This window comes from Gadus morhua, chromosome 1 (assembly GCF_902167405.1).
Source record: "Gadus morhua chromosome 1, gadMor3.0, whole genome shotgun sequence".
NCBI lineage: Eukaryota > Metazoa > Chordata > Actinopteri > Gadiformes > Gadidae > Gadus > Gadus morhua.
The window spans coordinates 8,545,969-8,571,669 of NC_044048.1; the positions used below are offsets into that span (position 1 = coordinate 8,545,969).

The following is a 25,701-nucleotide window of genomic DNA, read 5'->3' on the forward strand; positions in this document are numbered from 1 at the left end:
TCCTAAATTTTTGTCCTCGGCTCCCGTTCTGCAGGAGCCAACTCTTGCCAGAGCTTTTCTGGGACACCTGGCTCTAATTAGGCTAAATAAAAGAGAGAGGAAATCGTAGGCATGGGGCGAGGCTGAATTAATCATTAAGGTAGTGAAAACTGTGCAACACTGCCAAATGATTTCGTCCTTTGCCCGCGGCCAACATAAGAGTAGGTAGTAATTGTCTCACCATTTTTTGTGAGCATACAATTCCCGAACAATGTGAAATTTGATGACAACATGTTAACATTTGTAATTTCCACCGGGTAAATATGCTTGCTTGTTGTAGTTGTTAAGGAACCATTTTTGATCTTATTTTCGTTTTTCTTTCTTTTTTCAGGAAATAAAGATGGGGCGAAATGAGGGGAATGGTATCAAGGATCTACCTATTCGACGCCCAGGTGTCACGTTGGAAGGTTGTCTATTTTTACCCAATGGAATATAAAGCTTGATTCCGAAATCTATTTGGTCAAATAGTTCCATGACAAAGATGTGAACGAATTGCATACGGATCTTGGGATCTTGAGCTCCACATGGGAAGAGTGGCATCAAGACTAAAGTCGACCAATAAACCATAGCTGCAGGGCATTTCTTTTTTGTAATGTTGATTGTTACTGTTAATATTGGTTCCAACTTAAAATATAACGTACTATGACACCGTGATTTGCACCTAGGCCAAACCTACCATTCAATTTCCACCTTCTGCATTCTGCATTTGTCCTACTGGAATCGTGGCTCGTGCGGTTCGGTTATTTACACGTTGGACGGGTTTGTCTCCACCCCGGGCTATCATAACTTCCCTTAGAATACTGGAAAGCCTACCATTTTCACCCACTAGGGAAGAGTAAAAGTTAAAGGGCTATTAGGGTTTACGTGCTGATTAAAAGTGTATCATAAACATTTTCATCAGGGTTGCTTATTGCTCTGTAGCCCACTGCAAAGCAATAAATGAACTGTCTCATTCCAGGTTAGGTCTGTAACCAGGACTTGTTAACCAATGTAATACATTGGGCCTAGCCCCTTTAAGATCCCAAATGTATTTAGTTGATGTAGTTTACACATGCATACTTGTGTAAACATGCTTGTATAGCCGTTATTCTGCAGGAAAATGGAAGCTATGCTATTTCTCAAATGAATAAATGAAACATCAAATTAGGCCTGAGGGCCTATTTTTTTCCACTTCTACATTATAACTAGTTATTGAACTAGGTGCACAATCTGAAAGCCATTTGTGGGATGAAAGAATTCATTGCAGTTTCTCCATCAATAATCCTTGGCAGTGAACTATTGGAAGCAGTCACACGCGAGGGGTGAGACGCAGGTCAGGCTGTCTAACTAATATTAAAATGCGCCCACAAAAATAGTAGGCCGAGGAAGGGGGTATGGTATGCATGTATGGGTTTTCTTTGGGTTATAAAAACAACCAAACAAAAACAGACAAACAGACAAATATTTCATGACTTGCATGCCTAAACGAGCAACACATCTGCTGGATATTTCGGGGTTGGTTCCCTGTAGAAGCCGTATCCTCGCCTCTTTTTTTTTTATCATAATACAAAATAGACAGCCAAATTTTGCAAGCAGATTAGCTTATTTGTAAAGGCATTTCAATTTCCCATGTGTATTATGTTTTTAATCAATTCAATTGATTCACGAGTAGCCCATGTTTTACCTTCAATAACACAGAATCAGGCCACATATCTTCAATTCATTTTTCATCCGGGCTTTTCTCATTAGCTTCTAGGACGACAGGAAGAAAGGTTACCGAGCGGTCAGTATGGTAATAGAAAGCAGAAGAAATCGTTGAGAACAAAAGAAACTTATTTTTCATCTGCGCTGTCACCAGACCCTTTTGTATCGGCAGAGTTTGTGACTGAATATTAATATAAGAGCTAGCCCAAAAGCAGTTGTTAAATGTGGGGAGAGAAACCACTTCCCTCCTTTATCCTGTTTTGTGTGAGCGTGCATATGCATGTATTTATATCCGTGCCCGAATTGTATCTATTTTGAAACCATGGTGCAGAAGATGTGAGTACGACTAAATATTGAAAACGTAACATTTATTAGGCTTATGTATATATCCTAAAATAATCCCTTAAGAAATCACCACACCGCAGCTCCTATAACATACTCACACACTAGTTGTCTATGTGTACCCTGTAGAACCGAATTTGTGTTCAGTACATATCATCGCAAATACGTCTCTACAGGAATACATGGGCAACTGAATTGCTACGCAAGAGAATTGATTTATCTATCTGCTATTTTTTTCCAAGGCCTTATTTTCGTGTCTCTGTGTATTTTATGCAGCATACATTGGCATGCAACCTCAGTTTTCTATTAGCAAAAGCAGCAGAGCAACATAGTCCCAAAGTGTTTTCCTAGTCATAACATCAACAGCCTAGCTATGGCTAGAGTGAGCAGACCCATCTGCAGGAGTGTGTCAGACCCTGTAAAACAAGCAAGCTACTGCAGATCGTTTTAAAGTGACTGATTTACGGGTTTTATTGCTCTATAAAACGCCTCTAACATCCTTGCAAGGGGGTAATAGAAATGTTGTGTATTCTGTTTTCTCTGGGAAGGTTTAAATGTGTACCACCATCAGTAGATTTTTATTATTTATTTATCTATAGATTATAATATGGCCATAACACTCCCTTTAGTTGCACTGAAGATAGATACCTCTTTACTTTAACATTGGTGCAGAACAACTCCACCGCTAACTTTCAAGCCTAAACGCAAATCTGCTACTGTTGGAAAGTACACGGGTAGGCATTCAGATCAACACAATGTTGTCTTGTTGCTGCTGTACCTCAACACCCACAACAATAACAAAAACAACAACAACAACAACAACTTGCCCTATATTTGAAACTACTTGCACCACTGCTTCCACTACGAGATTCGGGGCTGATGTACTATGATGATTCATTCTTGTTTTTCTTTTGAATATAATGGTTATTATGATTACAACTGTTATTTTTGCCATGAATCGGTTTCATCTGCATAGGCTGGTGCTGTAAAGTATGTAAGTTGTCTATTCGTGTATATTAACGCATATGCTCAACAAATCGGATCACAGTTTGGCGAAAAGCAAAATGTGTGAACAAAGCAGTATTACGAAATTGTGTTAGGGATAACACAATATCCCATGTGCAAGGAAGAGCAAAACATATTATTCCATTTTCCCAGGTTCGGCTGTCGCTGCTCCTGCTTATGGTCTATCATGTATAGTTTGCATACTGCCTCTCTGTTGTCTCCGGTGGAACCAGGCAGTTGATCATTGTTAAGTGGATAACAGTCTACCAAACTAAGTTATGTTGTTTGTGAATTAGTCACTATTATAAATAAAGTAACTCCTTACTTAATTGATGCCATGGCTCTGAAACAAGTCATTTTTTTCTCAAGAATGGACGTTTTGCATACATGCAGGCTTTTCAGGGGTGGGACTGTATTGGAGGATATAGTAGGACCCGGAGTGTCCACATGTCCAGAGATTAAGTGGTAGGAGTCAAACCTTCTGATGAGGGCAGACTGGCAAAAGATGGGAAAAGGATTGGCATTGGTCATCATTTAAATTCTCTACATTTACAGCAAATTGAGTTTGCTATATATGTTTGCTAAATGGTTGCATTCAAACAATGATAGGTCATTAATTTCAAAGCAGGACTACTTTGGACTCAACCTACTAAATAGTGTTGTATTTTCTTTTCCACTGCCAAGTCATGACATAGGCCCACCAGGCAGTACAGGTTTTATTGTCCAGTCTGGAAGCTCACAAAGAAAGAGCTTGGAGGAAATAAAGATTTTAAAGTTCAAAATAAAAATGTAATCTGTTGGATGTGTTAGGATTACCTTTTAGGGGTTGAAGATGCTCATTTTTACATAAGGGACCAAATGTTAAAATTATATGCGGTGCATCCAATTCATGTTAATGTGGTGACCTAGGCTTATCGTATCTTAAACAAATGGTGTATTGTAAGATCCTTAAACAACATGGTTAAGCATTGCATCCCAATCATTGAAATCACAAGAGCGCTCATGTAATGTCACTGGCTATCATGCCAGTGACAATACAAACCTTACTATGGAATAATATTGATTTGATGCAACATATCTGTATGTATAATAAATACACATTGTGAACATAATAAATCAAAACTTTCTTCCTAAAAGAAGGTGTGAAAGGCAAAGGATCTTCATATCGGCCCCATGGTGTGGCTTTCAGAAATCAAATGTAATAAAATAGATTTTACTATTGGTCAATAGTATAAATGCAATTAATATCTTGTTGTTGCATTTTAACATCAAAGCCACACAAAGCCTTTTCCTTTAAAGCTCATGCATAAATTGTTACTGAAAACCTGTAGCCATAAAGGCAACAACATATATCTGCACATTTCCTGATATCTTCACATTTGCTGATATTTCTTGATATAGCCTATTCGTCAAACTATCCCGTTTGTATTGTTGTGCCTTACCATGGCTATAACACCTTAGATAAATAGATACATACACAGAGAGAGGACGATACAAATCCAGAGAGAAAGAGAGAGAGGGGGGAGGGGAAGAGAGAAAGAGAGTGCGCGAAAGAGAGAGAGAGGGAGATAAAGTGAGAGAGTGTGGTCTTGTGTGTGTGTGCGTGTGTGTGTGTGTGTGTATGTGTGTGTGTGTGTGTGTGTGTGTGTGTGTGTGTGTGTGTGTGTGTGTGTGTGTGTGTGTGTGTGTGTGTTTGTGTGTGTGAAAGAGAGAGATAGAGAGAGAGAGAGAGAGAGAGAGAGAGAGAGAGAGAGAGAGAGAGAGAGAGAGAGAGAGAGAGAGCGAGCGAGAGCGAGAGAGATAGACCGAAAGATAGAGAGAGAGAGAGAGAGAGAGAGAGAGAGAGAGAGAGAGAGAGAGAGAGAGAGAGAGAGAGAGAGAGAGAGAGAGAGAGAGAGAGAGAGAGAGAGAGAGAGAGAGAGAGAGAGAGAGAGAGAGATTTGTGTCTACCATGGCGACTGTAGGTATGTTTAATACCTCTGGTTCCTTATCCGGGAACTACCTCTTATTCTGCTATTGGGCCATAGGGTCACGTGGTAAAAGTAACTTTACAGGGCTGCTCGAGTAGGAGGGCTTTATGGAGCAGAAAAACGACAAAGCTAGAAAAATTATTTTCCACTCCAGAAATTAATGATCATGAGCTCGTATTTGATGGAGTCTAACTACATTGATCCGAAATTTCCTCCATGCGAGGAATATTCGCAAAATAGCTATATCCCAGAACATAGTCCAGAATATTACAGCCGCGCAAGGGACAGTGGCTACCAGCATCACCACCAGGAGATATATCCTCCGCGGGCAAGCTACCAGGACCGCCAATATAACTGTGCAAGCATCCCTGAACCTGACACGCCAAGGGTGCATGGACTACCCCATTCTGCGCACCTGCTTGCAGGGAAAGGGCAACCTGCATCATGTGAAACCCCACAGTTATCTATGTCCCCCGCCACCCCACCGGCTGCAACCTCCGCCTGCAACCAAGCTACCCCGGAGCATCCACACAGCGCTGCCTCCATGAAGCAGCCCGTGGTGTACCCGTGGATGAAGAAGATTCACGTCAGCACTGGTAGGCAACGTGTATGTTTATGTTCTCTGCACTCCTGCTCTTCTTGCTCTTCTCTCCCTTTCCCTCCCTTTATCAGTCCCTCTGACTCCCATCTCGTTGCCAGCCCCTGCTCCGATAGCAGGGAAGCCTTTGAAATGGCACAATTGAGGCGGATTTACGACTCGGCATTGGTAATTACACCCACCATAAATTTTATAGCCGAGGTATACTCAGGGCAGCCGTATCGCCATGTGGCTTCTGCTGTTATGTATTGCGCGATAGAGAGGGGGGAGAGATGAATAATAAGAAAGAAAAAAAGATAGAGCTTTGTAATGTTGCATTAATAATTTAGCTGATAGTTGGATGTGAGGGTCCTTTCATTACGTTGAAAAGTTCTTAACTTCCCATTTAAATTTGTCCAACAGCTTAACAGTCATTTATCCAATAAATCTTTCTGTCATATCCCTGTTGAGGCAAGTCTTGTTTACACTTCCTTTCCTCCCTTTCTTTCTCCCTTTCTCCCCCTCTCCTTTCCCCTTTTCCAGTGAACTCGGGTTACAATGGGACGGAACCCAAGCGGTCTAGGACAGCATACACTCGACAGCAGGTTTTAGAATTGGAGAAGGAATTCCACTATAACCGATATTTAACTCGGCGGAGGCGCATCGAGATTGCCCATACCCTGGTTCTCTCCGAGCGACAGATTAAAATCTGGTTTCAAAATCGCAGGATGAAATGGAAAAAAGACCACAGGCTTCCAAACACCAAAGTGAGATCTTCTTCTTCGTCCTCCGGGTCCAATACGGGCTCAGCAGCCGGCGCTGTGGCAGTGGCCGCGGCCGCTACCGGGGCCGGGGCCAGCCCTGATGAACTGACCGGAGCGCAGCATGCCGAGGATATTACCAGGTTATAAACCAGGGATGGGGATAGAACAACAAGAATAACTGGTTATTTATAGAAGTTATATATTTAGTTTTCGTAGCTATCTTGTGCGGTTTCCTTTAAGTCCAAAGTTATATAAATTGCATGTTATATAGCATGGATTAAGCGAATACCGATGAATTATTTTTACGTGATACAGGGTTTAATTTATTTAATGAAGAGTTGAGATGTTTTTTATTGAGAAAAAAAATGTTTTCAATTAAGGAGAGAAAATGCAGAAAAATGTACATTTGGTCAACATGTTATCGTGGGCTATTCTTTCGCCCTGCTGCCCAAGGTGAAATGCACAATCTATTTATTTCAAACAACACTGGAAGGACATCGTTATGATAATAGTTATTTTTGGTAAAATAAAAATGAATAGCTGGAGCACTCCATTGATCTTGAACGTGTAGAAAATATTTTGTGAATTACATTGTGTATTTTCACAAATCAGTTTTTTGTTTACAATTTAGTTTCGTGTTGTTGATGTTGTGTTTTAGACCGTTAAAGCAGATTATTGTTATATGCAATAAACGGAGTCTAGTGTACTTGTGATAATCATATTGGTCAATAAAACAGTGAGTGTTTTATCGTTGCTCGACTTCCTTTAGATCCAGTTGTGGGTCACTCTTCTTTTGGTTTTAGAGCTATGCTTTTAAGGTGTACATTATGGGTAAATTAACATTTTATAAGGTTAACCAATTGCTCACCGTGTTTACAAGCTGTGATTGTGAAATATTTCGGCTCCTTGCGTTTTTTAATTTAATATTGTATATAACTAGTTTAACTGCTACATGTGTTGTTTGTGTGTCCTCAAATGCCACTTATAGAGGACATCAATAGTTTTAAAAAAAAAAGGTCCCAACATCAAATGAACTAGTTTGTTCTATGCATAGGCCTACGTGCACTATAATTAATCTAAAGGGCATTCAACTAACCATAAAGGCAAGACATGGAAGCCCTTCACTAGACTGCAATGCCACTGCCAGCTCGAAAGAATTAAGCTTTGCTTCCCACATACGACATGCAGAGAACAGCTGCATGTGGATCCTTTGGCATACTTAAACAAATGTTTATTTCCTATAAATTAAATTTTACAATTGAGAAACTTCGATTTTTGGTGTATCTTAATTCGGCAACTCGATTCCATAATTTCTACTGGCCAACAAAACACCCATGATGAGGCTATAGCCCAAAGCGTCACGTTGTCTTGGTTAGCATCAGGCCTCTGATATTGAGCATGATATTGATATTCTGATTGATATTCTAGTCATCGTGGCCCAGTTTTGTCCCAATGCCTTGCATATTACGAAAAAATCGCTGGGTGGTTTTTCATTTTTCTCTGTATTTCTAGCGTATGACAACACTATTCCACATTGTGATGCTTCATTTCAGATCGATGCTTTGCTAGAAGACTTTATACTTTGATGGTGTCGAATTTTACGGTTTCAAAACACGGTGCCTGTAACGTCAGAGCCCCCTTCCCGGGATGTGTTCCAACACATTGTCAAGAGAAGAGTATTTACGACTGATGCCTACATTCTCCAGGCATGCTAATATTTACAGGATGTAAAATGTTGATTCAAAAACATGTCACCTTGTCATTTCTAAAGAAGTAAGCAGGCCCTTGCCTCTTTGTTTTATTTCAATTTTATTTATGGTTTCAATGTTTTATTCTAGTTATTTTGCAGTTTTGTGAAAAAATACCTTTAAAATTAAAATTTGACTTTATCTTGGAGAGACATGAGGACTTGATGGATTATTGGAATTGTGACTTGAATGGATTTTATAAAAAAATACTTTCTTAGTGGGGGGCAGATGCGCACAAAGACACGCGATATTCCTAAACATCCATCTTGAATTATCAGTGTTGTGTTCTATAGTAGTGTAGGGCTTGAATTATCAGTGTTGTGTTCTATAGTAGTGTAGGGCCTATAGCATTAAATGGAAACATGGGCTACATGTAATCTACCTGATCATAGCCATTGTTGCTCCTTTTTATTTAGACTAAAGATTATCTATGTTATTTCTAACATATAAGCGGTTATAATGCTGTGTTTGGACGTGGCTTTGGAGGGGCACTATAGAGAAGGGCGCTGAGACGGCGCTGAAAAATGAATTCAGGGGCCTTTATGTTGCTAGACAGATTAGAGAAATTAATGTGCACGCCAAAGCCGCAGCATCCCTCCGATTTCACAAGCCCTGTCGCCTGCACGTCGAGAGGCTGAAAAGGTTGGAAATTTAAGGCAAAGCAGGGGAAGGCTGAGTTCACTTCGAGGACACATTTTCTGACCGATTAGGCTCACTTCGGTCTGGATGGGCGACCTCCCCAACCCGGGTGACCCGGCAGGTTCGCTCTCCGTGTTCCCTCATGGTGCCGTCGTGGGTCCCCCTTGGAATGGCTTTTCTTTGTGATTTTTTTAGTGTGCAATGTGCCTATAGAGAGGCCTGTGGAAGGACACTTCTTAATGTGTTGCCCTTTGTTCGCCTCGCTAAAGTCACCCGAAAAAGTGTTGCACTGCTGGCCAGGAAACAATTTAGCCTCACTCTGTGGGCTACGTTGTAGAACGACCTGTGTATTGCCTAGACCCTTCACACAACTAGACTAGACTACACACATAATCCTTCTGTTTGGAAAAAATAAATAATTTGCATCCACATGAAAACATTCTTTAAGCATTTATTTTTTGAACTTTCAATCAAAAACACCAACATGGTGTATGCAATTGAATTTTTGATCGATCGATGCTCAATTGGATAGATTAGTCCATTAAAAAAGATATTAATTTAAACAGTATTTGTGCTGGGGTCAAACGGCCTCTGGACTGCCCTAGGTCTCATAGTACAGTGACTGCTCAATGTTAACCCAATACGTTATTTATATCTGGTGTACCATTATCTTATGGTTTGTCTACCTCATGTCACACACGGGCTCCTTAATGCGATTAAAAACCAATATACACCGTTCAAGTAGGCTCTATATACAATGAATCGAATTGTAGTAATACTAATAATATCCCATCCGTACACCTCTCCCTAAACATTTCATTTATGTGTGTCTCTTTCTGCAAACAGGGGTGCTCTCCATCCAACCCTGTCTCGTCAAAATTACGTTCCCAGAGAACTATTCGGCGTTCTCAATTACGTTTGTCATAAAACGTATTTTTTCCGCGATTACGTGTTATTGAACGTATTGCAAATACGTTCGTCCTCAACCTATTTTTGGCCATTTATTAACCTCTAGGATTATGTTTGGTTGAACGTATCCCAGATAGGTTAAATGTCAACGTATAGCACATTATTGTCATTAAGGCATATCTTCCTTTCAGGGAACGTTTCATTTAACGTATTTTGTCTGAAAAATGTATCTTGGCCGTGAATACGTGTTATTGAACATATCGCAAATACGTTCGTTGTCAACCTATTTTTTGCCGTTCATTTACCTCTAGGATTATGTTTGGTTGAAACGTATCCCAAATATGTTAAATGTCAACGTGTAGCACATTATTGTCATTAAGGCATATTTCCCTTTCGGGAAACGTTTCATTGAACGTTATTTTGTCCCTGATTACGTCTTATTGAACATATTGCAAATAGGTTCGTTCTCAACATTTTTGTTGTTCTTTATTTAAGCTACCTCTTGGATTACATAGGCTACATTTAATTGAAACGTATCCTTAATAGGCTACGTTAAATTTCGATAACACATTATTGTCAGCATATAGGCATAGGTCTACCTCTCGGGGAAGCGTACGTTTGATTGTAATGGTCCAACGTTATATCAACATGTCACAAGAGGAGAAATTAGCTGCTGACGGGGTAACTGTAGGAGCGGGGGTTGCTTTGTTGATTTCTTTATCTAGGGCTATAGCTGTGGTCAAAGCGGGAAGTGTGCGTTGTCTGGGCGGCTGCCTGAACTGAGCTGCAGGAAATTATGTTCACACGTTTCTTCATTCATTCATGAAGGCTATACCGGTGAACGGTGACGTCAGACTCACGCCCACCTACAAACCAATCAATGTCCAGTATCAGCCTGTCCTCTCGGAAATACGACCACGTAGGTGGTTTGTTCCGCCACAGATTACGACCCATTGGAATTTATCCAAAACGAGAAAACGAGGCCCTCTACATGTGCGGGCAACCCTTTCTCATCAAAATTACGTTCCCAGAGAACTATTCGGCATTCTCAATTACGTTTGTCTAAAAAACGTATTTTGTCCGTGATTACGTTTTATTGAACATATTGTAATGACCTCGCCGGTGACATAACGATGTCGAGTCATTAGTAATTGAAGGAACTTTTTATGGACCAAAACCAGGTCACTGAAACCCGTAACCAACGGCAGAAATCCCACCCAAAACAAACCCCGGTTACCCCGGCAACCCCCAACACGGTCTCACTCACGTGCAGGCCCCCACCCTGTGTTCTTCCAAGGCCCTCCCCCAGCTGACCTAATGATTCGCCCCCACACTGATTGACAAGAAGAACATTACAATATATGCACACAGAACAACCGGCATAACGGACAACGAAATACAATGCAACACATAACACACTATTGGCCCCTTGTGTCGCTAAAGGAAAGGCATGTTGATGCGATTGATTTGTTTTGTTTTTAAGCTCCTCCAGCCTCCCCTCAGCCCCGTATAAACAAAGCTGTAAATAGCTAAACTACACTAAACTATTTAACTGTCCCAGGGTCGCTACAATATCGTAAATACGAATTCGTTCTCAGCCTATTTTTGCCATTTATTTACCTTGTTACTATGGCAGAATAAAGAATAAATTCATGCATTATCATTCTACTTGAACATGTGTTTTTACAGTATAGAGTTGTGGAGAGGGATGACGTATGTTGGCAAACCCGGAAGTGAGCGTCGCCCTCGGTTCCCTTGACAAAAAGCCAACGGGTTTTCCATTGGATTTTGGATTATTGCAGAAAAATCCTCAACTCCTCAAAAACGGAAAATAAATAAATAAATAAAAATAACCGTGCTCCAAAGAACGAAGTGTAAACCAAAGCATTCTGAATGGGAGTGTTTCTCCGATTTTTCCATGCTACACAACGAAATGTAAACCCATGCAAATAAAGACTTCATGGTCATAATAATTTAAATATCATTAATCTACTACTGAGTGTGTAGGGAGGTATTCTATTTTTTTCAACGGGGCTGAATCCAGTCACTTGACCGTCATGGTTGCTATGGTGGTTGCTATCGACCGCCCCCTCTAATACTCGTGGCTCTAAAAACCACGCGGCAAAGGAGCTGCCGTCAATTGGGTTGTTTTTGTCGTAAACTAGGGTCCGATGGTTGAAAAATAGACAGATATTCCAAGGTATCCTTAAAAGGCAGCTTGGATGTGTTTTTTTTCTGCAGTTTAGACTTCTTCTATAACTAATTTCTGAAAGCAAAACACCAAGCTCATTGATTTAACGAGGGAGGGTTATTTGAAACAATTTATTAAATAAATATTTGTGAGAGGTCATTCCTTCTCCTGATTTTACTTCCTATTTATGTCTAGGCGTAAACCCCTACTGTCCACAAGCATCCCCCCCTCCCCATATGGATTTGGAGAATTGTTGCCACGTCCCAGTGGTGGAGGTATCATATATATATGAAAGAGGGCATTCAATTATAGCCTAATGATCAATTAGGAGGCCGAAGCCCTAAAGGAAGTGATGCAATAGGTGACTGAGTCGACAACATTTAAGTAAGCTGTAAAGCGTCTCTTATATATCAAAGGGGGTCTCAAAGGACGCATACGCTTCAACCTGTGGCTCCATACAGGAAATGACTCAGCAAGTGCTCCATCTCGTTGCAACTCACCCAGCGGCTCGCTTGCAAGATTTTGGCCTGAAGTTCTTCCCAGACCTACACCCTAGCCATCCAACATGCATATCTGAGAATCAGGCCTCTCTTTAATAATGACAAAAAGTTATGAGAGAAACACACATTCACTTTTTGTTATCTCATAAGCGGCGTGGTGCCGGCTCCTTTTGACCTTTTGACCCCCGACTTCAAAAACGTGGCCACAGGCCAGCTGTGTCTACACACCTTTAGCCACAAATGTACACCTCCATCCCACAAAAAATGGGGACTAGAAACTAACCTCTGTCTTATGTACATTTACTGTACTGTTGGAGGTCACGCCCCTTTGCCGACCTTTTCGAGATAGCTAGGGATGCTAAAATGTTTACACACATTTCCCGGGGCCCCGTGAACGACATATCCGAGATTTGGAGTTCTAGCCCTTAGAGAAAAAAAGTTTTCCCAAATGGAGTGTCATTTGGACAAAGCCCCTCAGAAGTGTAGCCTGCAAGACCTAATGGTTCAGAATGTGGTGGAAAAACAGTTTTTGAGATAGGAAGGTCCTACCGCCCTGAAATTTTAATACCTTATTCTAGGGCCTAACAGGGACCTCCACACCGAAACTTGGCCCGGTCGGACCCCGAGGGCAGGAAGGGGGGGCCCTTCCTGCCCGAAACTTGGCCTGGTCAGACCCCGAGGGCAGGCCCCCCCTTCCTGCCCTCGGGGTCCGACCGGGCCAAGTTTCGGTGTGGAGGTCCCTGTTAGGCCCTAGAATAAGGTATTAAAATTTCAGGGCGGTAGGACCTTCCCATCTCAAAAACTGTTTTTCCACCACATTCTGAACCATTAGGTCTTGCAGGCTACACTTCTGAGGGGCTTTGTCCAAATGACACTCCATTTGGGAAAACTTTTTTTCTCTAAGGGCTAGAACTCCAAATCTCGGATATGTCGTTCACGGGGCCCCGGGAAATGTGTGTAAACATTTTAGCATCCCTAGCTATCTCGAAAAGGTCGGCAAAGGGGCGTGACCTCCAACAGTACAGTAAATGTACATAAGACAGAGGTTAGTTTCTAGTCCCCATTTTTTGTGGGATGGAGGTGTACATTTGTGGCTAAAGGTGTGTAGACACAGCTGGCCTGTGGCCACGTTTTTGAAGTCGGGGGTCAAAAGGTCAAAAGGAGCCGGCACCACGCCGCTTATGAGATAACAAAAAGTGAATGTGTGTTTCTCTCATAACTTTTTGTCATTATTAAAGAGAGGCCTGATTCTCAGATATGCATGTTGGATGGCTAGGGTGTAGGTCTGGGAAGAACTTCAGGCCAAAATCTTGCAAGCGAGCCGCTGGGTGAGTTGCAACGAGATGGAGCACTTGCTGAGTCATTTCCTGTATGGAGCCACAGGTTGAAGCGTATGCGTCCTTTGAGACCCCCTTTGATATATAAGAGACGCTTTACAGCTTACTTAAATGTTGTCGACTCAGTCACCTATTGCATCACTTCCTTTAGGGCTTCGGCCTCCTAATTGATCATTAGGCTATAATTGAATGCCCTCTTTCATATATATATGATACCTCCACCACTGGGACGTGGCAACAATTCTCCAAATCCATATGGGGAGGGGGGGGATGCTTGTGGACAGTAGGGGTTTACCCTAGACATAAATAGGAAGTAAAATCAGGAGAAGGAATGACCTCTCACAAATATTTATTGAATAAATTGTTTCAAATAACCCTCCCTCGTTAAATCAATGAGCTTGGTGTTTTGCTTTCAGAAATTAGTTATAGAAGAAGTCTAAACTGCAGAAAATAAACACATCCAAGCTGCCTTTTAAGGATACCTTGGAATATCTGTCTATTTTTCAACCATCGGTCCTTAGTTTACGACAAAAACAACCCAATTGACGGCAGCTCCTTTGCCGCGTGGTTTTTAGAGCCACGAGTATTAGAGGGGGCGGTCGATAGCAACCACCATAGCAACCATGACGGTCAAGTGACTGGATTCAGCCCCGTTGAAAAAAAAAGAATACCTCCCTACACACTCAGTAGTAGATTAATGATATTTAAATTATTATGACCATGAAGTCTTTATTTGCATTGGTTTACATTTCGTTGTGTAGCATGGAAAAATCGGAGAAACACTCCCATTCAGAATGCATTGGTTTACACTTCGTTCTTTGGAGCACGGTTATTTTTATTTATTTATTTATTTTCCGTTTTTGAGGAGTTGAGGATTTTTCTGCAATAATCCAAAATCCAATGGAAAACCCGTTGGCTTTTTGTCAAGGGAACCGAGGGCGACGCTCACTTCCGGGTTTGCCAACATACGTCATCCCTCTCCACAACTCTATACTGTAAAAACACATGTTCAAGTTTAATGATAATGCATGAATTTATTCTTTATTCTGCCATAGTAACAAGGTAAATAAATGGCAAAAATAGGCTGAGAACGAATTCGTATTTACGATATTGTAGCGACCCTGGGACAGTTAAATAGTTTGTGTGTTATGTGTTGCATTGTATTTCGTTGTCCGTTATGCCAGTTGTTCTGTGTGCATGTATTGTAATGTTCTTCTTGTCAATCAGTGTGGGGGCGAATCATTAGGTCAGCTGGGGGAGGGCCTTGGAAGAACACAGGGTGGGGGCCTGCACGTGAGTGAGACCGTGTTGGGGGTTGCCGGGGTAACCGGGGTTTGTTTTGGGTGGGATTTCTGCCGTTGGTTACGGGTTTCAGTGACCTGGTTTTGGTCCATAAAAAGTTCCTTCAATTACTAATGACTCGACATCGTTATGTCACCGGCGAGGTCATTACAATATGTTCAATAAAACGTAATCACGGACAAAAAACGTTTTTTAGACAAACGTAATTGAGAATGCCGAATAGTTCTCTGGGAACGTAATTTTGATGAGAAAGGGTTGCCCGCACATGTAGAGGGCCTCGTTTGCTCGTTTTGGATAAATTCCAATGGGTCGTAATCTGTGGCGGAACAAACCACCTACGTGGTCGTATTTCCGAGAGGACAGGCTGATACTGGACATTGATTGGTTTGTAGGTGGGCGTGAGTCTGACGTCACCGTTCACCGGTATAGCCTTCATGAATGAATGAAGAAACGTGTGAACATAATTTCCTGCAGCTCAGTTCAGGCAGCCGCCCAGACAACGCACACTTCCCGCTTTGACCACAGCTATAGCCCTAGATAAAGAAATCAACAAAGCAACCCCCGCTCCTACAGTTACCCCGTCAGCAGCTAATTTCTCCTCTTGTGACATGTTGATATAACGTTGGACTATTAACATTACAATCAAACGTACGCTTCCCCGAGAGGTAGACCTGTGCCTATATGCTGACAATAATGTGTTATCGAAATTTAACGTAGCCTATTAAGGATACGTTTCAATTAAATGTAGCCTATGTAATCCAAGAGGTAGCTTAAATAAAGAACAACAAAAATGTTGAGAACGAACCTATTTGCAATATGTTCAATAAGACGTAATCAGGGACAAAATAACGTTCAATGAAACGTTTCCCGAAAGGGAAATATGCCTTAATGACAATAATGTGCTACACGTTGACATTTAACATATTTGGGATACGTTTCAACCAAACATAATCCTAGAGGTAAATGAATGGCAAAAAATAGGTTGACAACGAACGTATTTGCGATATGTTCAATAACACGTATTCACGGCCAAGATACATTTTTCAGACAAAATACGTTAAATGAAACGTTCCCTGAAAGGAAGATATGCCTTAATGACAATAATGTGCTATACGTTGACATTTAACCTATCTGGGATACGTTTCAACCAAACATAATCCTAGAGGTTAATAAATGGCCAAAAATAGGCTGAGGACGAACGTATTTGCAATACGTTCAATAACACGTAATCGCGGAAAAAATACGTTTTATGACAAACGTAATTGAGAACGCCGAATAGTTCTCTGGGAACGTAATTTTGACGAGACAGGGTTGCTCCATCAGGAGGCATCCAGATGACTCTCGGCGTCTCCTCATCCTCTTCCTGAATGCCCCCAACGAGACTAATGACTATATGTATTGGCCTGTTTCATTGTTATTGTGTGGCTCTCACACAGAGTCAGCAACCGTTACTTAACACATGGTGGTAGCACAATGCAAGATTAATCCAGCCAAATGTCCCTGAGTGATGATAAAAAGAGAGAAAGACACATTCTCGGGACTGAAAGGGGGACAAAAAAGACCCATCCAGGCTCTTCATTTTGTCTAACGCTTGGAGCCTTTCCCCCACTAAGTGGCCCTCGGACGCAGGCGGGCGGGCAGCCTAGGTTCAAGTGCAATAGAGTTCCATGCAATATGCCAGAGCTCTGCAACCTGGGTGAGAACACCTATTGTTATTACTGGAAGCATTATTTATAAACCTGTATCGCCTTTTCTAGGATTTGACCACATCCAACTGATCTAGCATACAACATGAGCCCTTGGTTGGGTTATTGGCTAAATTAAGAATGGAACTAAACCTATGTTGAATTAAAAGCTCTCAACCCTATTATGGGTGTAAATCAGTGATGTAATTGTATGCTGGGACTAGTAATGGAATCCTTTCTGTGTCTTCAGAGACCCATGGGGTTCCCCACAAACGTACCAGATGTCACGCTTTACCTTGCTTTTATTAACACAATATTTGCAGCATATTTTCTGCACTATTATCTCTACTTAAACACATTATTTGTTTGTTTTTGTGTGGACAAAATTACAAACAAAGTAATTGTATTTTTATTGTATTGAGCATTAAACTGTAGGGGACACCAAACAGACCACTAAGTATACTCACAACAAATCTAAAAGAACACATTTTCCAGTGTTTAGTTTGAATGTTCGTTCATCGTAAGGTTTTTGTTAGAAATCCTCTCTTGTACTATTAGAAAAATAGTCTTGAATCCAATCCAACCTTGCTTCTTACTTGGGTATATGCCAGATCACCAACATGACACCATTGCAATGGCCAGCATCAGACATTGTGCATGTGGTCGTTGGAAGTGGTCTACAGTTTGTTTCCACAGTATACTTTACACTTGTCTGAGGTGAAAGTCTTCTTCAACCTCTTTGCTTTACAATGAAAGGTCTCAGATGAGACTAGGTGTGTAGTGTGTTTAAACGGCAGCCATTGCAGCTGCATAAAGACTCAGAGTTGAAACTGGGGTCACATTGCTATTTTCCAGGGACAGATTCTGTTTTGTATAGAACAGGGGTGGGTGTGTCATAAATCCGTAGAAGTACGTTCCTATCCTCTCAGCCAGATGCACCGTCTCCCCCTCTCTCTCTCTCTCTCTCTCTCTCTCTCTCTCTCTCTCTCTCTCTCTCTCTCTCTCTCTCTCTCTCTCTCTCTCCCCCTCTCTCTCTCTCTCTCTCTCTCTCTCTCTCTCTCTCTCTCTCTCTCTCTCTCTCTCTCTCTCTCTCTCTCTCTCTCTCTCTCTCTCTCTCTCTCTCTCTCCCTCTGTGGTTCCCTGTCTCAGACTCTATCGTTGTTTCTCTATCTCACTGTGTGTGTCTCTCGCGCCCTGTCTCTCTGCTCTCCCTCTTAGAGCGCATGTGTAACACAGTTGGTTTGAGTGAGGGATTATGTCTTTTCTACAACTCATTCCTGGAATAACATAGTTCTTTACCCATTCTCAGATACTTTAAGGTTGTTTCCTAAAAACGTTTTGGAAAAACGTCAACGACTGAGGAAAATAACACAATACACGTTTTACTTTTAAATCAAAGGGAGGAAGGAATGGTGCGTTGGAGAACACTTGGATGTTAGGCCTACAGGATTTTTCATTTGTGGCAAATAAAGACATCCTTAAAGTAATATTATCTTTACTATTCACTATTCTTTCCTTTTCTTATTTTCTATTCACATTTCTAAGGAATAGATATGAATAACCTTATTGTATACAATTCTAATTGTATCTATACACCTAACTTTTTTTTTTAATACATACTGTGTATGTATTAAAATATTTTATAGTTTTTTTTTATTAATATAATAACGAACAATTAATCAAATTATAGGGCTAAGTATTGATGAGTGTTGCAACAATTGTACTACTACCAATAATACTACTACTAATAATGATAATCATGACAATAAAATTACCGAACCATCATAAATACACATTTACAACGGTTATTCCTTAAGCACAATATGCTGCATGAGGGGCCCGATGAGGGACCTCATGCCTCAAAATAATGATTTAGCAATAATGAGTCATTCTAATTTTACATACAATCAGTGGTTGTCTATTTGTCCAGTACTATCATCTTGTGTCATGCTATGGAAATGCAATAGAAGGTTCATTTTGGTGTAACCTATTCCCAGGAATAACCTAGTCGCAGTCATTTCCATGAGGAGGGAATCAATCGGGCAGATTGGACGAGGTGACGGCCTAGTGGTAGGCCTATATGGGCCGAACCACCAGATCTACCCAGTCAATGTAGAGGGACCTCAACGAAACTTTGATATGGGAGCTAATTCATTGGTTGAGACATGATTTACTTTCTCCTAACTTGGAATATTTACAATAGATCCGCTGGACGAAGCTAAAATGAGTAGGCCTATACGCCATCAACACGTAGGATACATAATGTTAATGTGAATGCTTATGCAGGAATAAGGATGTGTTTAGGAAACTGACAATGTGTCTTCCCTTACTTATGAAGTGCAGTCTGCAAACTCCAGTCCTTTCATTTCACCCTGCATTGTTTACAGCAATATAGGGCGCTGGGACCATAAATCTTCTCCCGGCTCTGCCAAGACAGGGCCATTTGTATGCATGCATCCTCTGCCCATTAAAGTCCTCTTCTCAGTCCTCCCTTCAGTCGTCCTCTCTCTCCCTCAGTCTGCTCTTATCTGTCCATTCTATTCCCCTGCAAATGCATTAACCCATGCAAGCTTTCGTTTAGACAAAAATATAATGTAGGTGTTAGAACAGGTGAAATAATTTCAGATTTGCTGTGGTCCAAAGAAAATGCTTGCTGAAATATCTCTTGTTAATTGCACACGTTGTGTTTCAAGTCTGGTGCATTTCTCAAATTCGATCTCATCGTCCGTCTGTTATTGGGATGAAAAATTAAAAATATCGACGATTTTCTTGGTTGTTTGCTTCAGCGAGCGAGTGAGCGCAGAAGGTGAGGGAGGAATTGTAAAAGGGTTGACACCCAGAGCGACCGGCGTGCTTTTGTGTAAGAGAGAAAAATGATTTATTGCCAGCAAGGCGGTTCACCCAGAGTTCAGGGAGAACTGTGGTGGAGGCGCGGAGGAGCTAAATCACGCTCTTACTGTGCCAGTATATCACCGATTCTATCTCCAATTCACAGAGTATGTTCAAGGGTGCGAGGCGGGGAGAGCAAAACAAAATACCCATTCCCCTTTTCCATCCAACTTAACATGTCTGCTTATACTGACGCCATATATTCCTCTAAAAAAGGAAACAATAAGAAAGGAAAGAGAAATAGAAGTAATTATTATGGTCTTATCCTGGAGGCATGTTCACTTTGACTTTACTCATCATTTATGCACTCATTGGTTCTTGTGATTTCAGAAGAGAACATTTATTCACTTCGGTCCAATTACATTAGAATTGTAAATTAAAATAAGGCCAGATAACCCAATTGTTTATTCAAACTGGTTTGTACGTGTGTGTGTGTGTGTGTGCGTGTGTGTGTGTGCGTGTGTGTGCGTGTGTGTGTGTGTGTGTGTGTGTGTGTGTGTGTGTGTGTGTGTGTGTGTGTGTGTGCGTGCGTGCGTGCGTGTGTGTGTGTGTGTGTTTGTGCGTGCGTGCGTGCGTGCGTGCGTGCGTGTGTGTGTGTGTGTGTGTGTGTGTGTGTGTGTGTGTGTGTGTGTGTGTGTGTGTGTGTACGTGTGTGTGTGTGCGTGTGTGTGAACGTGTATTTGTCTGCGTGTGTGGCTTTAGTGAACACAGACGCATCTGCTGAATAGGATATATAGAGGAATGCATCACTTGATATATAATCCTTCAGTGCGGAGATTTCCAAACAGGATTCTCTCAACAGCTTAGTTTAAGTGAGACATCATATGAAGACACATCAAAAGCCTGATAAGATTGATAATAATCCAGGATTTAACATTTGCCCATTGGATTTATTATTTCGGGCAGTGCTTTAGTCTCAAGAGACAAAGAGATTTGTTAGGTTTTAAGTGCAATTGTTAAACAATGTAATCAGAACTACTAATTCAAGTGGCATTATTTTAACGTCATGTTTTTGAAAAGTGCATTGATCTCAACGACCTGACTATAGTAGTTTATCACATATTGTAAACAAATGTATTGTATTAACCTGATTATTTCTATGCCAAGGCTATATTGCCTCGTGGATTGCGTTAACGATTTCTCTGTATTGAACACTTCGCCTAATCATCACAAAAAATCACTGATTAATTCCTAGTCGTTCTTTTAATCATTCATTTTATTGTCGATTCCTTGAACATGGTCCGATGATCAGAAAGAAGGATCAGAAAAAGACATAGAGTACATAGTATTAGATTGATGTATGCAATGGGTCCAAACATGTCTAATGAGTATCCTTTGTCTCAGTGTGGTCGTGACTGTCACCTCTTTGTGTGACCACTCCCATATCAGCTCCGTGCTTATCCTATAGGCTATTGACACCACACACACGCTATTAGCTATAATGTGTCCCCTAAATAAAGTCCATCCTAAATCAAATGCATTGATGGGAATCCAAATATTCCGAAACTGTTTTGATCGACAGCAACAGAGCAGCATAAGCTACATGTTTAAAGCGCAATTAAAAGAAGACTAATAACATTATTACCGTTTTGGATTTGGTTCCCGTTATATTCGAATTGAAAACAGGTTAGGCGGAAGTTTTACATAGGCATGTTGCGAGCCAAAATAACGTTTTTTATCCTGTTAGTTTTGTTATTAGTACACATATTAGCAGAACTATGAAGCTGCAATCTGAAGTTCATGACCACAATGTCAACTCCGCTGTAACCTACCACACAAGTTCAGGAGTTTCATGCGTCGATTCTTCTAACAAAAAATGTCTTTCCAGAAGATTTTTCCTGTATCATTAAATAAAACAACACTTCAGTTTCTAGTATGTTAGTGTGTCAGCTCTCCTTCTCCATCGAGCCTACTTCTTCACATTCATTCTATCTTTAGCTCTCTCACACCAACTTTCCTAAATTAGCCTACTAATGGACCAGGAAATTAACTCCAAATACTACATTGTATTTATCTAAATCCCCAGGTAAAGAAAGGCAGGCTCCATTATAGAGAGGATGTCTGGTAAAGTAACGCCCAGGCTTCTTCTCCAAGTTGCAGGAGGATTATAATCCTCACCTCCGGAGGAGCACGGCCATTGGAGGACGATGGCACGTGACCACTGCGCCCTTCTGGTAAATATTATTTAAATGTTACAGATGGTTCTTCTTAACACGCTCCTTCATCAATAGCTTGAGCTTCCTGGTTAATGAGGAAAATTTGCAAAGTATGAAAATTCTCAAATTGCTTTTGTTTAGTTCAAAGAAGAGAAGGCATCTGATTTGAAGCTATAATCGTATGGGTGCACGGCAATATTAATATAACAGTTGAAAGGTAACAATATGAGCTTTGGACAGATGCCAGAACGAAAAGATGGATACAATAGAGGGGGAAGCCAAGTCACACAACCTAATCAGCAAAACATGACCTCTTGTGCTCACAGCAGCTGTAGGAACAACCGAGCTCAACAGTTGAGATGCCCGTTGGACACCGTGGTCCAACGTCATGGCATGGGCAAGCTCGGATCCAAGGGCACGAGTCGGAGTCCATTTACCATCTGCTGCTCAGAGTTGATGTTTCCCTGGATGAATCCGAGAGCAACGGACACAAAAGGGTCAGGTAAAAAGAGCCACATTTATTTTTTGTATTGTTGTCACATTTGTTTCTCAGAGATATTGTTTTAAGAAAAGCAAATTTACCTAACTGTTTGATCTTATAAACTGCTTTCATATCCTTTCATAATGCATTTTCCCCATCCTATTCATTATTATCTTTTTGACAGTTATAATAGTATTCTTTGGAAATTTGTTAAGGATAAATTATGCATCCCTGCATGTAAAACACATGATCAACAGCAGCATACCAAATACCCTATTATATTTCATTGCTCTCAGCCTTTCTATCAGAGTGCTGTCTGACAATGTAATAATCTGCAAAAAGTTCTTAATATAGTTATAGATGTTTACAGTTTTTAAATTGCCATTCTATGGATACATCTGTAATCATTGTGTATGCCACTGTGTCGTTCATCAATGCATATAACGTTTATTAATACATATAGTTATTTTTAATACATATGCAACATGTCCTTCAAAAAACATTGGTTTCACCACAGTGAGAGTTTAAGGGTTGGAGGCAAATGTGTTTCAGGAAACGTTAATGTTGATGATAAATAACTATTTACATGTTATAATTAACACATGAGTGGATGAATTGACATGTTAGGACTCAAATTGGAGGATAAAACTCAGCAGTTTATTTTATGTTACCTACATTCTTTACCTACAGAATTAGAAAATATGGTATTGCACAATTCAGCAAAGTGCACCAATTCAGAGCCTTCTTTGTAAGTGTGAAGATCAGCTATGGTGATTAACGATCGCGTTTATAAGGTTCCCATTCACTTAATATTCATTAACCCCTCTAGTGTAAACTATATTGCTATCAACACAAGTCTATAATCACTCACACACACATCAAATGGAATTTGTAATAGTGGTTATTTTCAGTGTTGGTCCCAAGGTACCTTTTAAGTGACTGAGATGGGGCTGTGACAGGTCTGCTTCCGTGTGTAGCTGTGATTAATGTGGGCTGTCAGACAGCGGCGGAGGTGTCAAATGTTTCCCCCAGACTGTTTCTTTAGGAGGTAACTTTCCCTGAATAGTTGACGCGATAGACAGCCTGCTCCTGTACCACCGTCTCAGACATAACTGTATACACATGGGCTTAGGGGCCTACTTTGTCTTGCACTTATTGGTTGACGACTACAGCAGCCAGCTCGGGGTACACTCGGTGTAAATCCTTGAGCCAGCCTCAGCCCTTTACGATAGACTTAATGTGTCGTTTCCTCCTGTGTGTTTTTCTGCGTGTGTGCTAGCAGCAGGGCTGGTCGTCGGCGTCGCGTCCGCCGGCCAGTCCGGCTGCGCGGCGGGAGGCGGCCTGCGGAGGGAGAGGACGGCCTTCAGCAGCGGCCAGCTGCTGGAGCTGGAGAAGGAGTTCCACTTCAGCCCCTACCTCTCGCGAACACGCAGGCTGGACATGGCGACCGGCCTGCGGCTCACCGACCGCCAGATCAAGATCTGGTTCCAGAACCGCAGGATGAGGTACAAGAAGGAGCGCAAGGACCTAGGGGCCGCCGGGGGGGGCCCGCGCTGGGCCACGCGCACAGGCCCTACCCTCGGCGTGGCCCCCTCGGGTTCAGCCCACCTGGCCTTTTCAGACGCTCAAGTTATCAGGGCGTTGTCGTCGTCGTCCTCGCCGCTGCCTCAGTGTCTGGATTATGATCAGAGCGCTCCGACGCTGCTGGATGCGCACAGCGATGCCATCAACAGCTATTACGGTCCCGTTAACCCTGCAGACTTGCCGCCTCTCGACGGCCTGGCGCCATCTGTTGCAGACGGTTCACAGTTGTACCCTGTAGATAGCAGCCATCACGGGGACCAGAGACGGGGCCCAGGGCCAAGCCATTTACCAGCCTCCATTTACTCACATCCAATTCTTCTGGATCCCTCTTCCCTTACCTACATGTGACCAGGAGATGTAATGTTGACTTTGTTACATGAAATTCCATCCTATAACATTTACAGTATGAATATTAAGGTTGTACTATGATCACTTGTAAGCATTGGTAATTGTGTTTTTAATTTGTAATGACTGACAGTGAAAGCTCACTATTTAGCTCTACTTGGTTGTTACACACATTTAGCTTTTCTTCACATTGAAAAAAACAACCCTTCCAGATTTTACAGTTTCCTACTTTTGTAAGGTAATTTGTGTGGTGGAGCATGGTTGCATGGTACAAGTTGACTCTGGGTCTAATTCTGGGGGTAATGTGTGCCGTTGTCATGTGTTGCGTTTTTAGCTGTTCACAAGATCTACGCACACTGTTTTGTTAAAATTACAATTCTGTATTTACCTACTCTAAAAAAGGTCACCTTATTATTCCAATGTGGCAGGTCATGAATGTGTTTATGATTAGAATGTATTTATTGTTTTACTGACATTTGAGAGATTTTAGATTGTGGATCTAGAAATAGAAAAAAATAGATAGTCATAGATCTAGAAACCAGCAATTACATATGAATGCTCCGGGCATTTGCCTGTTAACTATGGTGTTGTTTAACCTTTACTTTTTATATTGTTTATGTCTTCAGTCAATATTTGACTCCGCCATGTCCACACTATGAATGTTTACATTTGAAAACGTGTATCCACTAAAACAGGGAAAAACACGTACATTCTGTCATGCATTTTAGCATTTTTACTTGGGCATTATGGAAAATTAATAATGGCTAATTTGTGTAAGAATTTTTAACATCAGATAAGCATATTTGTAGTGAATCATATAAGACATTAAATATTCAGTGCTGGATTGTGTTCTGGATAGATGAGATGTCATGTCTGCCCTTAATAAATGTGTTTGGAGAAAGCAAAAGCTCTTGTGTACTATTTTCTTTCCATTTTTAATTGCAGTTCAATTTTTTCCCCAGCATGTAGATTATGATTAAACAGTTCTGGATTGTATCCCAATGGGGCGTCGACACTCAATTCAAATTAGGGATTCTTTAGATTCAATGAAACTCCGTAATATTGTGAATTCATGTTGCACACTCTCAGCGCACAAGCCTCTCCCTGGCTCCTGCTCTAACTTCCCAGCCATTAATCATTCCGACAAGGCAGTCTTTCCAGAAGTCCAACCACAAGCTCAAAACCCACTGGGCAGCATGACAAGATCTCGTTCCTCCTCTTTCCCAATGCTTGCTTTTTCAAGAGCCAAATTGTAATGCTGCGAGTTTGGGCTTGCCTCTCTCTCTCTCTCTCTCTCTCTCTCTCTCTCTCTCTCTCTCTCTCTCTCTCTCTCTCTCTCTCTCTCTCTCTCTCTCTCTCCCTCTCTCTCTCTCTCTCTCTCTCTCTCTCTCTCTCTCTCTCTCTCTCTCTCTCTCTCTCTCTCTCTCTCTCTCTCTCTCTCTCTCTCTCTCGCTCTCTCTCTCCCTCTTGGCCTCACTCTCTCTCACTCACTCTCTCTCTTTTGCTCCCTCTCTCTATCTCTCTGTCGGTCTCTATGTCTCTCTGTCTCAGGGGG

General features: G+C 41.4%; 2 protein-coding genes and 1 long non-coding RNA gene across 7 annotated transcripts in view; all 3 read left to right on the forward strand.

The window, feature by feature from the left end:
• The window catches only part of LOC115543646 (uncharacterized), an 18,396-nt gene extending 14,993 nt beyond the window's left edge, over positions 1-3,403 (forward strand). The window contains exon 2 of the long non-coding RNA XR_003976734.1: positions 371-3,403. This is a non-coding gene — a long non-coding RNA (uncharacterized LOC115543646). The remainder of the gene's footprint in view (positions 1-370) is intronic.
• A 1,563-nt stretch (positions 3,404-4,966) lies between these two features.
• hoxc4a (homeobox C4a) lies at positions 4,967-8,276 on the forward strand. The gene is made up of 2 exons (XM_030356026.1): positions 4,967-5,635; positions 6,160-8,276. Exons 1-2 carry the CDS (start codon positions 5,200-5,202, stop codon positions 6,525-6,527), a joined length of 804 nt encoding a protein of 267 aa, XP_030211886.1. The 5' UTR covers positions 4,967-5,199; the 3' UTR covers positions 6,528-8,276.
• An 11,936-nt stretch (positions 8,277-20,212) lies between these two features.
• On the forward strand, positions 20,213-25,043 carry LOC115543566 (homeobox protein HOX3). Of its 5 annotated transcripts, none has more exons than XM_030355984.1 (3): positions 20,213-21,754; positions 22,063-22,238; positions 23,497-25,043. In XM_030355984.1, the coding sequence occupies exons 2-3, from the start codon at positions 22,130-22,132 to the stop codon at positions 24,147-24,149; spliced, it is 762 nt and encodes a 253-aa protein (XP_030211844.1). In that variant the 5' UTR covers positions 20,213-21,754; positions 22,063-22,129; the 3' UTR covers positions 24,150-25,043. The 5 variants fall into 5 exon arrangements, with proteins under 5 accessions (XP_030211844.1, XP_030211860.1, XP_030211852.1 ...); XM_030356000.1 differs by having other exon boundaries at positions 23,500-25,043; XM_030355992.1 differs by lacking the exon at positions 20,213-21,754 and adding an exon at positions 21,766-21,953.
• The last annotated feature ends 658 nt before the right edge of the window (positions 25,044-25,701 follow it).

What these genes read in the sequence shown, in the direction of transcription:
- hoxc4a (XM_030356026.1), top strand. Translation starts at nt 5,200, where the DNA reads ATGATCATGAGCTCGTATTTGATGGAGTCTAACTACATTGATCCGAAA. An exon ending in GAAGATTCACGTCAGCACTG is followed by an intron (nt 5,636 to 6,159) that starts GTAGGCAACGTG and finishes CCCCTTTTCCAG; the next exon opens with TGAACTCGGGTTACAATGGG.
- LOC115543566 (XM_030355970.1), top strand. Translation starts at nt 21,962, where the DNA reads ATGAGCTTTGGACAGATGCCAGAACGAAAAGATGGATACAATAGAGGG. An exon ending in AACGGACACAAAAGGGTCAG is followed by an intron (nt 22,239 to 23,496) that starts GTAAAAAGAGCC and finishes CGTGTGTGCTAG; the next exon opens with CAGCAGGGCTGGTCGTCGGC.